The sequence below is a fragment of the Dendrobates tinctorius genome, unplaced genomic scaffold (assembly GCF_039654945.1).
Source record: "Dendrobates tinctorius isolate UK_male_01 unplaced genomic scaffold, ASM3965494v1 ptg000223l, whole genome shotgun sequence".
Classification (NCBI taxonomy): Eukaryota; Metazoa; Chordata; class Amphibia; order Anura; family Dendrobatidae; genus Dendrobates; species Dendrobates tinctorius.
The window spans coordinates 3,873,199-3,887,633 of NW_027361890.1; the positions used below are offsets into that span (position 1 = coordinate 3,873,199).

At 43.4% G+C, this 14,435-nt stretch overlaps 1 protein-coding gene across 1 annotated transcript in view; it reads right to left on the reverse strand.

The window, feature by feature from the left end:
* Positions 1–120: 120 nt before the first annotated feature.
* Positions 121–14,435, reverse strand: part of LOC141059049 (BPI fold-containing family B member 4-like) — a 97,813-nt gene continuing 83,498 nt past the window's right edge. Inside the window, exons 12-16 of the mRNA XM_073555258.1 lie at positions 10,925–10,967; positions 10,761–10,824; positions 9,774–9,850; positions 1,431–1,459; positions 121–408 (exon numbers count right to left, since the gene is read on the reverse strand). Coding sequence (XP_073411359.1) covers positions 1,436–1,459; positions 9,774–9,850; positions 10,761–10,824; positions 10,925–10,967 — 208 coding nt within the window. The 3' untranslated portion in view covers positions 121–408; positions 1,431–1,435. The remainder of the gene's footprint in view (positions 409–1,430; positions 1,460–9,773; positions 9,851–10,760; positions 10,825–10,924; positions 10,968–14,435) is intronic.

Genomic DNA, 14,435 nt, shown 5'->3' on the forward strand with positions numbered 1-14,435 from the left:
CCAAACTTCAAATAAAGTTGTGATTTATTAACTCAATTTCTACATTTCAGCTTGTCTATGTTGCTGTTTTTAAGCACTCTATGCGACTAGCCAAATAAAGATCCATTTTTTTTTCCCGCTAAGCTTGAAACTGCTACCTGCATTTATTAAGATGCAGATACATGTCCATTACCACCCAGATTACAAGTGAAGGCAATTTTCAATACAATAATATATTTTCCAGAGACACTTTAGAGACTGTGAGTCTTTTATTGATGGAATCAATTCTTAGACAGTCTTTCTCTTTCTTCTGACATGCAAATGAATAGGTCCTGCTTGCTGGATCTGGGAAGCACCTATTAGTTTGCATAAAGACACATAGTATTCGTCGATGACTATAAGCTTTGGAAGTATCATCATACCTGATTTCTGAAAATGAAAAAAAAACAGTCAGTAGGCTGCAGAATTAAATAACTTGCAGGGTTTTTTTGGTACTTTAATATTGATAGCCTATCCTTAGGATGGGTCATCAATACCAGGTCGGTAGGGGTGCAGCACCTGGCACCCCGCCAATCTGCGATTTCAGTTGTGGAGCTGCACAGCATAGTGCCATCATCTGTATAGTGTTCACAACCAGATGCTGCATATCTGCCCCTATTCAAATGGATCTGTAGTACAATACTATGTTGTTGATGGAGCTGTGCTGTTCTGTAACAAAAGCCAGCCAGCTGTTGCCTTCACAGTAAATAGCTGATTGGCAGAGGTGTCTGTCACACCTCCATCGATCTGGTACTGATGATCTATCGAAGGATAGGCCATCATTATTAAAGTACCAAATAACCGATTTAATTTAATGTAATGGTTGTTCAAGTGTTCTTACTTTTCAGATGCTAGGCTCCAGAAAGTGCTTTCCTACATTTCTCTTTGGTTATTTCCTTGTTGGCTTACCACCCTTCAAATCAGTTGGTTTATTTTAAAGGGAACCTGATACATGCTGCCCATGGGCAGCATGTATCAGGCACTGGCTGCCAGATGTTAGGCACTTTGTTTAACTTTGAAACTCTGCGACATTCATGACAAGAGGCGTCATTCGCTGTGCCACAAATCTTCCTTCAGCAGTGGCTGGCATAAGATTTTTGGCCACGCTCACGTACTCACCACTTTTTCCCTCGCCTTATGTGTGAACCTCTTAATGAGTCAGGAGTGTTTACTCCAAAATACCCTTTAGTAAAGATCGGCTCCACCATTGCCCTGTTAAAAGTCTTCATCAAAGTTATGCGGAGGAGAAATTGGGATCTAGTGACTGTAGGGTTCCCAATGGTTCGATCTTTTCTATGAAGTATTCATAGTCTTTAATAAGACAAATGGCTAACCCCCTTATTAAAATATTTACTGTATTTGTGGCCCCAGTTTGTTGTATACATATACAATTGGATAATTTGGTATCTTACCTTATTCAGGCGTTTAATACAACAAGATCCTGAAAATAAAAAAGAACCATGTATTAACTCTTACATTTCAAGTGCTTTTGTACAGATATTCATGGCATATTTGCAGGATATGCTATAAATGTCTAATGGATGCATCCAGAATATTATCTTGAGAAAAATACAGTCTTCCTGGTCTCAACCACAGGGGGGCTTTCCTTTTTTATTTTATTTTTTTTGGTTTCTGCTTTAAAGTGTTCAAAGCAATTTTTTTTTCTTTTCTTTCACTGTTTTATGGCCTTGTTCAGCATTGGTTGTTTACCCTGCATAGTAATGCCTGCTCTGGCCTTGTGCTAATTGGTTAATTACTGATTGTGGCCATTTGGTGCCTGATGCTAGCAGACATTTCATTTCATATATATTTAGCTCTGGCTAGGATAGCACGTGTGTGGGGTCACGCGTGCAACAGATATTAAGTGCAACAGGATAAAGTGCTTGGCAGTTAGACAATGGCAGTTGTACAGGGCAGGAGACAGGTAAGGTGCATAAGTTTTCCATACAAATATGCATCTTGGTCAGTCGTACTACATTATGCATTGATCATATCAATCTGCTGCTTATTTGATTTAACTTCTGCTTTCTCACAACTCGCCCACCCTTGAACACATTCTGTGCACTCTCTCCATATCCACCCCTCCCTTCTCCCCTCTCCCATGTATAACTCTGAGGCTCTACTGACATTTCTTACCCACTCCAAACCATCCAATACCTCCATGCGGCACTCAAAACGTTCATACAAATCATCCCACCACCTGCTCTTTCTGTTTTTTCTCCTTTTACTAGTTGCAGGCGACATCTCCCCCAACCCTGGGCCTCCCTCCACCAGCATACATTACTTGCCTCCAGCTACATATAGAAACCCTGCTAATCTTATTAACATTCAGTGCATGCCTTCTCCTATCGGTTTCCAATGTGCTCTCTGGAATGCACGGTCTGTGTGTAACAAACTAACTTACATTCACGATTTTTGCCTCTCTAATTCCCTTAACCTTCTGGCTATTACCGAAACCTGGATCCAGCATTCAGACACCACCGCTGCTGCCGCTCTCTCGTTTGGTGGGCTGAAATTTTCACATACCGCCAGACCTGAGAACAGACAGGGTGGAGGTGTTGGTTTGCTCCTTTCATCACAATGTGCTTTCCAGGTCACCCCCCCCGGTTCCTTCACTTACATTTCCTTCCTTTGAAGTCCACGCCGTCAGACTCTTTAAACCCTTCTCCTTACGAGTGGCGGTTGTTTATCGCCCGACCTCCAGGCTCCTCCCGCCAGTTTCTAGACCACTTCGCCACCTGGCTTACTCACTTTCTATCCTGTGACATCCTCGCCCTCATCATGGGAGACTTTAACATCCCCATCAATGAGCCCCTCTCCCAATCTGCCTCTCATCTTCTTTCTCTAACTTCTTCATTCGGCCTCTCACAGTTTACTAATTCTCCTACACATGAGGATGGGAATACTCTGGGCCTGGTTTTCTCCCGTCCCGGCTCACTGCATGACTTTACTAACTCCCCTCTCCCACTCTCAGACCACAACCTTCTTTCTCTGTCAAGAATTGTCTCCTCACCCGGGACACCCCCACTTACCACACTTATCGGAATACACGTACCATTAATACCCAGCAGCTTATGGACAATCTCCACACATCTTTAGCCCCCATCTCCTCCCTCTCCTGTCCAGACTTAACATTGTCACACTTCAATAATACACTAAAGAATGCCCTAGATGAAGCAGCACCTTCTACACGCAGAAAGACCCGATGCAGACAATGGCAGCCCTGGCACACAATGCAAACACGCTTTCTTCAGCCCTGCTCAAGGTGTGCAGAGTGGCAGTGGAGAAAATCTCTCTTAGCAGAAGACTTCATCCACTATAAGTTCATGCTCAAAATCTATAACTCTGCCCTTCATCTGATCAAACAATCCTACTTCACCACCCTCATCACCTCACTATCCAACAACCCAAAATGACTTTTTTAAACCTTAAACTCCCTCCTGAAACCTAAAGTACAGGCCCCCATCACCAACCTCAGCGGTGAGGATCTGGCCACTTATTTCCTAGAAAAAATCAACCACATCCATCAGGCTATCTCAGCCCAATGTCCTCAGTGCCTGGATCCCCTTCCCTGCCGCACCTTAAGCTCACTAGACATCTTTGAGCCTGTTTCAGAAGAAGAGGTTTCCAAGATCCTCGCCTCTGCTCGGCCTACAACCTGCAACAGTGACCCCATTCCTTCACATCTCCTGCAGTCTCTCTCACCAGTGGTCACCACTCACCCGACTAAAATATTTAACCTCTCTTGCTTCAGGTATATTTCCCTCCTCATTTAAACATGTCATCATAACCCCTTTACTTAAAAAGCTATCCCTGGATAAGAACTGCACTGCTAACTACAGACCTGTCTCTAACCTTTCCATCATCTCTAAACATCTGGAACGCTTGGTCCACTCCCGTCTAATCCGCTATCTTTTGGATAACTCTCTTCTCGACCCCTTACAATCTGGTTTCCGCTATTTACGCTCCACTGAAACTGCCCTCACTAAAGTCTCTAATGATCTAATAACAGCTAAATCGAAAGGTCATTGCTCCCTGCTGATTCTCCTGGATCTCTCTGTCACATTTGACACTGTGGATCACCAGCTCCTCCTCACTATGCTCCGCTCTATAGGCCTCATGGACACAGCCCTCTCCTGGTTCTACTCCTACCTCTCTGACCGCTCCTTTACTGTATCTTTTTCCAGCTCCTCTTCCTCTCCTCGTCCCCTTACTATCGAGGTCTCGCAGGGCTCAGTCCTAGGCTTCCTCCTGTTCACTCTATACACTGCCCCTATTGGACAAGCAATCAGCAGATTTGGGTTCCAGTATCATCTCTATGCTGATGACACCAAATTATACACTTTTTCCCCTGACATCACCCCTACCCTAATTCAAAATACCAAGGATTGTCTGTCTGCTGTCTCTAACATCATATCCTCCCTCTATCTGAAACTAAATCTCTCCAAAACTGAACTTCTTGTGTTTCTCCTCTCTACTAACCTCACTCTACCTAACATCGAAATAACCCTGGAGGGTTCAACCATAACTCCCAAGCAGCATGCCCGCTGTCTTGGGGTCATATTCGACACCGAACTTTCCTTTACTCCCTGTATCCGATCACTCACTCGCTCTTGTCACCTGCATCTTAAAAACATCTCCAGAATCCGACCTTTTCTCACCTTTGAAACTGCTAAGACTCTTACTGTCGCTCTTATTCATTCTCGTCTGGACTACTGCAACTCTCTTTTGATCGGTCTCCCTCTTACTAAACTTTCTCCTCTCCAATCCATCTTGAATGCGGCAGCCAGGGTCATATTTCTGTCCAGCCGCTTCACCGATGCCTCCATCTTGTGCCAGTCATTACACTGGCTACCTATTCGCTACAGGGTCCAGTATAAACTCATCTCTCTCACCCACAAAGCTCTCCACAGTTCAGCACCGTCTTATATCTCCTCTCTCATCTCTGTCTATCGCCCTACACATACCCTCTGTTCTACAAATGACCTAAGACTAACATCCCCCGTAATCCGAACCTCACACCTCCATCTCCAAGACTTCTCTCGTGCTGCGCCAGCTCTCTGGAATGCACTTCCCCAGATGATCAGACTGATACCTAGCCCCGACCTATTCAAGCGCGCTTTGAAGACCCATCTCTTCAAACAAGCCTACCACATCAACTACTCAGTAAACTAACTTTGCCCTGTTCCCTCCTTCCAAATATTATTCTGAATCTGCACCCTACTATTCATCCGTCTCCACACCCTCCATGCACACGATAACTGAACTTGATACTTGACTATTGCACTTAAACACACGGGCTGATGACCGGATCATGCGGCTCTATATGAAAATCCCTATTTATTATAATTGTCAGACCTGAAATAACAAGCACTTTTCAACTACTGTGTCCCCCCCCCATTTTCTTGTAGATTGTAAGCTTGCGAGCAGGGACCTCACTCCTAATGTCACTGATTGAATTGTTTTAACTTGTATTGAATTTATTGTCTGTACATGTCCCCGCTTAATTGCAAAGTGCTGCGGAATATGTTGGCACTATAAAAATAAAAATTATTATTATTACTATTAAAGTGTAACTATTTCACACCTTGTGGTGCCTGTGAAGAGAGATGCCAAATGGCAGGCTGACACTATTTACTATGAGAAAGAAAATTTATACAAACATTGCTCAGAGAAAAAATAATATATTCATTGGTAGAGTTACCATGATCCAGTCACAGACAGGAATTAGAATATTAACATGAGAGGCTGGTCTAGAAATCTGATCTCCAGGTTAAATCTATAAATTAGGCCTTTACACATAGAAAGCTGTTCATAGACAGAGGGTTAGCCAAGCTGGTGTGAGCCATGCCATATTCATCCCCCCTCAGGGAGCAGAAAGCCAGGCTACAAAGTTTAGATATTTCTGTAAGTTTTCTCCCTTTTATTTTTATAACTGTTTTGAATATTTGTATGTCACTTTTTATTTCCATATTTTTATATATTTTATTGTAAGCACTGTACCTTTTCTTTTAAAGCTTAAAACTTTAATGTTTGAACCTTCTATGCTCTAAATAATCCATAGCCTTAGAGTGTATGATCCTGGTGATTGGCAGACAGTAGTAATATTTCCGGGACCCATTGCCCGTGTTCGGTGAGTGGTCGCAGAGTGTGTATGAAGCGGGGTGCATGGTCAGTATCGGGGTGTGATTTATGCTCCCACTGCAGCATAGAACAGAGGTTGAATGCTGAACTGAGTGAGAGGAGATAGGGTTACGCCTGCAAGGGTTAATCTAAGTCACGTGCTGAGAAGTGAGTATGTGACAAATTGGTGGCAGAGCGGTGGGATAGAATTTATTTCTATTAGAGCATTAGTGCATGGTTTAAGCAATTATTCCCTGTACTAAAGAATTGGTTTCCTTGCGACGAATGCACCAGTTCTACAAGGTTCAACTGCAAGAAAAAATTCTGATGGAATACATGCTGAACTGTATGGACAAATGTATTTTTTTGGCCTTGTTAACTATGTTACTATGTAACTCGGTGGTTACTTAGACATATTTGCAAAGAGTTTCCCTTCCACATTTTTCTTTTCTATCTTTTATTTGGCAAAAGGCTGTCTATTGATATGGCAGCCCTGTACAAGAAGCAGAGCAAAGAGGCCCTGATCGACCTCTGTGAGCAGACAGGAATAGAGACAGCTGACAAATCCAAGGAACTGCTGATACGCACCTTGGTTGAGCAGGACATAGATCAAAGTATTGAAGCATCTGGGCAAGAAGAGAGTCCACCTCTGAGAGACCCAGCAATGGCAGCTCTTACACTGGAGATACCTGATGGAGGTGCCAGTAATGCCAGCGCTGAGGAGCCTATGGACTTTACTTTACAAATGGACTTACAACAGCTGGGAACAAGTGATCCCATTTGCACCTGCAGCTTATTCTACAGTAAGGCCAGGCTGAGAGAGAGGTTGCAGAACACCGGGGGAGAGGGATTTCATGCTTCACATGGCTCAAAACGAAAGTGGTAACAGCCCTCAGTTAACCCCCTCCCAGGACATAAATCCAAGGATACCATGTTTGGAGAACTTCCCTGTGATGGAGAAGGATACAGACTTAGATACTTTCCCTTGGAGGTGTTGAAAAGCCTGCACGCAATACCATCTACTCTGTGAGCAGTGGGCGCAGTATCTAAGGGCCCCGTCACACATAGTGATCTCGCTAGTGAGATCGCTGCTGAGTCACAAGTTTTGTGACACAACAGCGATCTCACCAGCGAGATCGCTGTGTGTGACAGCGATCAGCGACCGGCCCCCCTGCCGGTATTGCTGATCGCTCTTGGAAAGCCCTGGACATTTCTTTGGTCGCTGGTCTCCCGCTGGCCAGCATGCATCACTGTGTGTGACAGGCGGGAGACCAGCGATCAGCTGGTAACTAATGTACACATCAGGTATCCAAGGGACGTGCGCCCCTTAGAAATCCGATATGTACGTTAGTTACCAGCGCGCTGATGCAGGGAGCTGGTAACTAACGTACACATCAGGTATCTAAGGGACGCATGTCCCTTAGAAACCCGATGTGTACTTTAGTTACCAGCTCCCTGCATCACCGCGCTGGTAACTAATAAACACAGCGATGCCGCGCGCTCGGCGTGCTGATTGCTGGTGAAGCTGTCTGTTTGATAGCTCACCAGCAATCATATAGTGACTCACCAGCGATCCTGACACGTTGATATCATTGTCGGGATCACTGGTGAGTCGTTATGTGTGACGGGGCCTTAACTCCAGAGTTGAGAGACAAAACCCTGGAAGCTTTTGCTGGCCTCCCACCAGAGCTAGATGGGAACTGTGAGGCCATAAAAGAGGCCCTGATCAGGAAATACAACCTAACCCCAAATGGCAGCCTGACACTATCTGTTTACTATCAGAAAGAAAATTTATACAAACAGTGTTCAGAGAAAAAATAATGTACTCATTGGTAGAGTCACCTTGATCCAGTCACAGAACAGCAATTAGAATATTAACATGAGTAGCTGGTCTAGAAATTTGATCTCCAGGTTAAATATATAAATTAGGCCTTTAAACATAGAAAGCTGTTCACAGACTGAGGGACAGCCAAGCTGGAGTGAGCCATTCCATATTCATCCCCCACTCAGGGATCAGAAAGCCAGGCTACAAAGTTTAGATATTTCTGTAACTTCTCTCCCTTTTATTTTTATAACTGTTTTGCATATTTGTATGTCACTTTTTATTTCCATATTTTTAATATATTTTACTGTAAGCACTGTACCTTTTCTATTAAAGCTTAAAACTTTAAGACTTTTGAACCTTGTATGCGCTAAAGAATCATAACCTTAGAGTGTATGATCCTGGTGATTGGCAGACAGTAGTAATATTCCCGGAATCATTGCTCGTGTTTGGTGAGCGGTGGCAGCGTTTGTATGAAGCGGGGTGCGTGGTCTGTGTTGGGGTGTGATTTATGCTACCACTGCAGCATAGAACAGAAGTGTCATGGTTTGAACAGGGTTCTTGCCCTGCACTCACAGGGTTAAGTGTATGAGGCCTCTTTCTGGATCTGGGAGGGGTATTTATGCTCACTCTTTACCAGGGTTCTCTGTCAGCTATACTGTTGTTCTGGCTGTTTGTCTGACCCCTGGTGTGCTTGTATACTGCATTGCTTGTTTGCTTCCCGTGTATGACCCGGTCTGTCCCCTCACTCTGTACTCTATCTCTTATTTTGGCACTATTGTCTTCTCCGGTTCTGACCTCCTGGCTTGGCTATCGTTACTCCGTTACAGTTTGTCACTATTGTACCGTCTATTGCCCGTTCTGGTTTTCTGATCTATTGCTACGTCCTGACTATCCATTCTGTCTAACCCTTTGGTACTGTCGTGCGATCTCGTGCTTTGACCTCGGCTTGATCTGGTTTCTATCTCTGTCTATGCCCCTTGGAAACATTGTCCAGTAGTTACTCTTTTAGGAGTTTTCCTCAGCTCCTAGCTCTCTGGAGTTTAGATCAAGCCCTCAGCAGTCACATGCGTCAGGTCCTGTGAGCCTGGAGCATGCATCTTCACCACTGCTGCCTCGCTTCACAGGTATCTTTGTGCACAGTTTTTGTACTCGGGACACGCGCACTGGCTCAGTGAGCAAGTGCAGTGCGGTGTTCCTGACAAGAGGTTGAATGCTGTACTGAGTGAGAGGAGATAGGTTAATCCTTGCAGGAGCAACCCAGAGTCACGTGCTGAGAAGTGGGTACATGACACACTGGTACAAGGGTTCTGAATACTGGAAAGCTAATGCACTCAGTCGGGACAAGGGATCCCTGTTCGGAAAATAGTTGCAATTCCTGGATGTGAGACTAGCATCTGTTAGATATTTATGGCAAATCCTGTGGAAATACTATAGATCTCTACATGAGATAACCACTGTAAAGGGGTTGTCTGTTATGAATTGATAAATCTGCAGTCACTCTGTGTCTGAAGACTTATGAATCCCCCCCAAAGCACACACTGTGGGCTGCAAGGATTCACCGATTTCTGAGCCTGGACCGGCATGTACATATACGTTATGCATACTCCCGGCCAGAAGCCAACCAGTTGGCCTGGTCTCGCTCCATACACTTGTATGAAGCGAGGCCGATGGGCTCTGGCTGGAAGTATGCATTGGTCAAACATCCTCACAGAGGTCGTGCACTAGGGGATTTTAGACCAGATAACCCCCTTAGGGCTATGCAAGTGACACAGTCATATACTGCAATCAAATAATATGAAATACTTACACTCAGAATGTCAATTTCTGCATCATTAAAGTTTATGTTCATCAGCTTTGGTAAAGGTATTCCGTTCCCTACAACAGCTGAAATGTAACAACAGTACATGTCACACTAAACAGTTTGGATAAGTTTCAGGGCTCAGGCTATTATATGATCACTGGTTCATCATGTTGTTTATGCCAGAATTCTGGTCAAACACACATTCATATGTTGCAGAAATTTTGTGTAACATGAAGATAGGCAAACATTCAGAAACGTTTAGCGTTTTCACACTAGTTTTAGGTAGCTCCGTCAAAATTGTGAGATCTGGGGAGGAGCAGTGTGGGAATGGGACATGGTAAGCAATGCCCGCCTGATAAACTAATTTAGAGTGGCAGCATGTTTTGTGCCAGAAATGTTATTCCAGGCTATGACTGGAGTAACATTTCTGCTGAGGCGTTCGTTGGGCACGTCAGTGATAAAATGCACTTGATGTATTAAGTGGCGCGCATCGCTTAATAAATTAATTGATTCTTATTCCTACACGCACATCATTAAAACTGGCATTGGAAAAGCCACTAGTGGCCAATGATTTTTACTACTATGTTCAACACATGGATTCATATTAATCACCCACATTACATGAAGATATAGAAATGTGATTTTCCATGGCTTCGGTGAAAAGTGAGTAAACAAAAAAATTTTGGCATGCTTCACCAAAAACATTGCTTCTAGAGAAGAATAGGGTTCACCGTGAATGCCGAATAGGCCACTTAGTACAATGATAACTAACAATAGATGTGATAGTCATACTTGAATTTAAAGGGATATAAAAGCTTTTCTGTCATAAAAGACAGCGCTAGTTGAATAATTTGCACATGGTAGTTTTGAGGACACGGTTACATATTTTACGTTGAGGTCTAGGAGCTTCAAGTTGCTCCCTTACTTAATATGAAACATGAAATACATGAACCTCCTATTATAAATTTTGCATGTGACAAATTAAATCCTTACTGTTTATTGTTGGCAGGAACACAATGGTGAAAATGTTACCAACCAAGCCCTCTAAGACAGAAATCTGGAAGAAAGAGTTTTTTTTTATATGTATATAGTATATTTTATACATTATACACATTCATGTATGCTTTTTCTATTGACAGATAAAAAGTGATACCTACATCAAATTTTCCAACTGAACTCGATAGTATAGAAAGATGTGTGCTAGAAGAAGAGTAAAAAAAAGTCATTTTACAGTAGAACTTTATTTTAGCATAGACTATAAAATTATGAAGAAAATAATCAATAAAGCTACTATAGTTCATAGTTTGCCAATATATTATATTACTAGCTGAAGAGCCCGGCGCTGCCCGGGCATAGTAACTAACTGTGGTTAGTTATAACAAATTATAATTATCCTCCATCCCATAGTCCCGTGCCCATATACCCATCATACATATCCACCATCCCATAGGCCCGTGCCCATATACCCATCATACATATCCTCCATCCCATAGTCCCGTGCCCATATACCCATCATACATATCCTCCATCCCATAGTCCCATGCCCATATACCCATCACACATCCTCCATCCCATAGTCCCATGCCCATATACCCATCATACATATTCTCCATCCCATAGTTCCGTGCCCATATACCCATCATACATATCCACCATCCCATAGGCCCGTGCTCATATACCCATCACACATCCTTCATCCCATAGTCCCGTGCTCATATACCCATCATACATATCCTCCATCCCATAGTCCCGTGCCCATATACCCATCATACATATTCACCATCCCATAGTCCTATGCCAATATGACCATCATACATATTCTTCATCCCATTGTCCCATGCCCATATACCCATCATACATATTCGCCATCCCATAGTCGAGTGCCCATATACCCATCACACATCCTTCATCTCATAGTCCCATTCCCATATACCCATCATACATATCCTCCATCCCATAGTCCCGTGCGCATATACCCATCATACATATCCGCCATCCCATAGTCCCGTGCCCATATACCCATCATACATATCCTCCATCCCATAGTCCAGTGCCCATATACCCGTCATACATATCCTCCATCTCATAGTCCAGTGGCCATATACATATCCTCCATCCCATAGTCCCGTGCCCAAATACCCGTCATACATATCCTCCATCCCATAGTCCAGTGCCCATATACCCATCACACATCCTCCATCCCATGGTCAACCATTATGACATCATCATGAGCGTCAGGGCTTGCAACCTATGATAACATCAGCGTCGCCATGGCAACCATTATGACATCATAATGAGGGGCGGGGCTTGACGCACACACACTTTTTCCCCAGTATGTAGATAGGGGCATTATGACATCATAATGAGGGGTGGGGCTTGACGCGCACACACTTTTTCCCCAGTATGTAGACAGGGGCAAAATTTTTTGGTGAATTGGAACGCGCAGGGTTAAAATTTTGCCTCACAACATAGCTTAGGACGCTCTCGGGGTCCAAACGTGTGACTGTGCCAAATTTTGTGGCTGTAGCTGCGACGGTGCGGATGCCTATCCCGGACATACACACATGCACACACACATACACACATACACACATACATACATACACACATACATAAACACACTTGAACTTTATATATTAGATTATAGAAGCCAGCTATTTTCCAGCTTTATAAAATCATGTTTGGTTTCAGCTAAAAGAAACCAAGGCTAGGCGTGCAGATATTGTTAGTATATTCAGTAAGATGCAGGTCTATAGATAAGATATCCTCACAGAAGCAAGAGGACTGGAGGTCTCATGCTACAGAACTATCCTTCAAAACTTCTAATAATATGTTTAAAATAATATAATAATTGTTTATGTTGCCAATGAATTGTTTAATTATTCTTTGGTCTAGACATGAATTGAAACTCCAAGGCCGTTAGAGAAAATGTTTATTTAAAAAGGATCGTTCACCAGATTTTTCATGTTGAACCAAGCACATGATGTAATAGAGGCTTCATAGAATACAATTATTTTGCTTTTTATGACTTTAATTTTGCTTCTCCGTTGCTGAGAAATTATCAATCAAAGGATTTGGCACCTATTGCGCTAATCTTTAGTTAAGTCCAAGTGTGGGGTGAGGGGCAGTACAGCAGAGCAGATAGTGCTGATGGAAGTGTTTGTAATGCAAGAGAGCTAAACTCGGCTGTGCTGCCCCTTCCCCGACATTGACCTTATCTTAAAAGTGTTAGTCATCTGTACTCTACTCTCAGCACTTTCTAATCATGCAGAAGGTTAAGGGGGCTTTACACATAGCAATATCGCTAGCAATGTCGGCAAAGCATCACCGATTTCGTGACGCAGCAGCGATATTGCTAGCGATATCGCTATGTGTGATACTTACCTCCTCGCTGTCTATCGCTGATTGCGCGAGATCGTGCAGGTCCATTTCTCGTCCTACTGGCGCCGACGAGCGACGCGTGGACGTGGGCGGAGGTTGTCATCATTGACGCAGCTGACAGGTAAGTAACGACCGCTGCTGCGTCGCTGCATCGCTAGTGAGATCTGCCTGTGTGGCAGCTCACTAGCGACGATTTAGTGAGTCATATCGTGGTCAGGATCGCTGGTGTATCGCTAAATGTAAAGGGGCCTTTAGACAAGGAGATCATTAAATCTCACACACTAAGAAACATGCCCTATGCTATTGGGTGGGGGATGTTCTTTCTCCAGTGTGTTATTGCCTGCTTATATACCTTATTTTGTACTTCATCTTTAAAGGGAACCTGTTAAGTCCCAAGATGTTATTAGCCTGTGGATACAAGTTAATAGTGTTCCATTGCTGTGTTGCTGCTGCAATGAAATCCCGGCTACTGGGAGGAAATTAAGTTTATTCTCCAGCAGCTTCTGGCTTTCAGTCATAGAGGTCTGGTCAGGATGGCTTCAGACACCTTGCAGTATATAGTGCATGGGGGCTGTAATCATACCCTGCCACTGACTGCCAGCTGGCTCTGTACTAACACAGTGCTAAGCCAGCTTTCAGTCAGTGCCAAGGTGTGGTTACAGCCATCTGTATGTACTAAGCAGTGACTGAGGCGGAACTGGTCATGCCTCCATGACTAAAAGCCAGAGGTTGCCAGGAGAAATAAGCGTCATTTTCTTCTAGTAGCTGGACTTTTACTGCAGTGGGGCAGCTCTAGAATGCTATTAACCAGCGGAATGACCACATATCTGTAAGTTAATCACATTTTGGGATGTGACTGGATCCATTTTAGTATCCTTTCTTGTTAAAAAAAAAAATAACATTTATTCTAAATAAATATGTTGATTCAATTCAACTGTGAAACCAGATGTTTGCTTGTACAGTTATCCTTATCAAAGGCGTAGAACAGGATCGTTAAACTTGCTGGGGAAGGTAATAATGTAATATTCTGTTCTTCATTACTAGTGACTGATAAAATTCTAGATATTAGTTCAGCACTACACTTGCACTATTCATGATGTTGCACAAGATATCTGATTATCTTTGCTGATTGCCTTGTACTGACACCTAGTGATTATGAGAGATATTGCATAGATTTTACTACAGTAAATATTGTGCTCTTCCTTTATGATAATGTTGACTTGCCATGTATATATGTGAGTTGGCGACAGGGCCTCAGTCGTAGCTGACACTATCTGTTCATCCGTG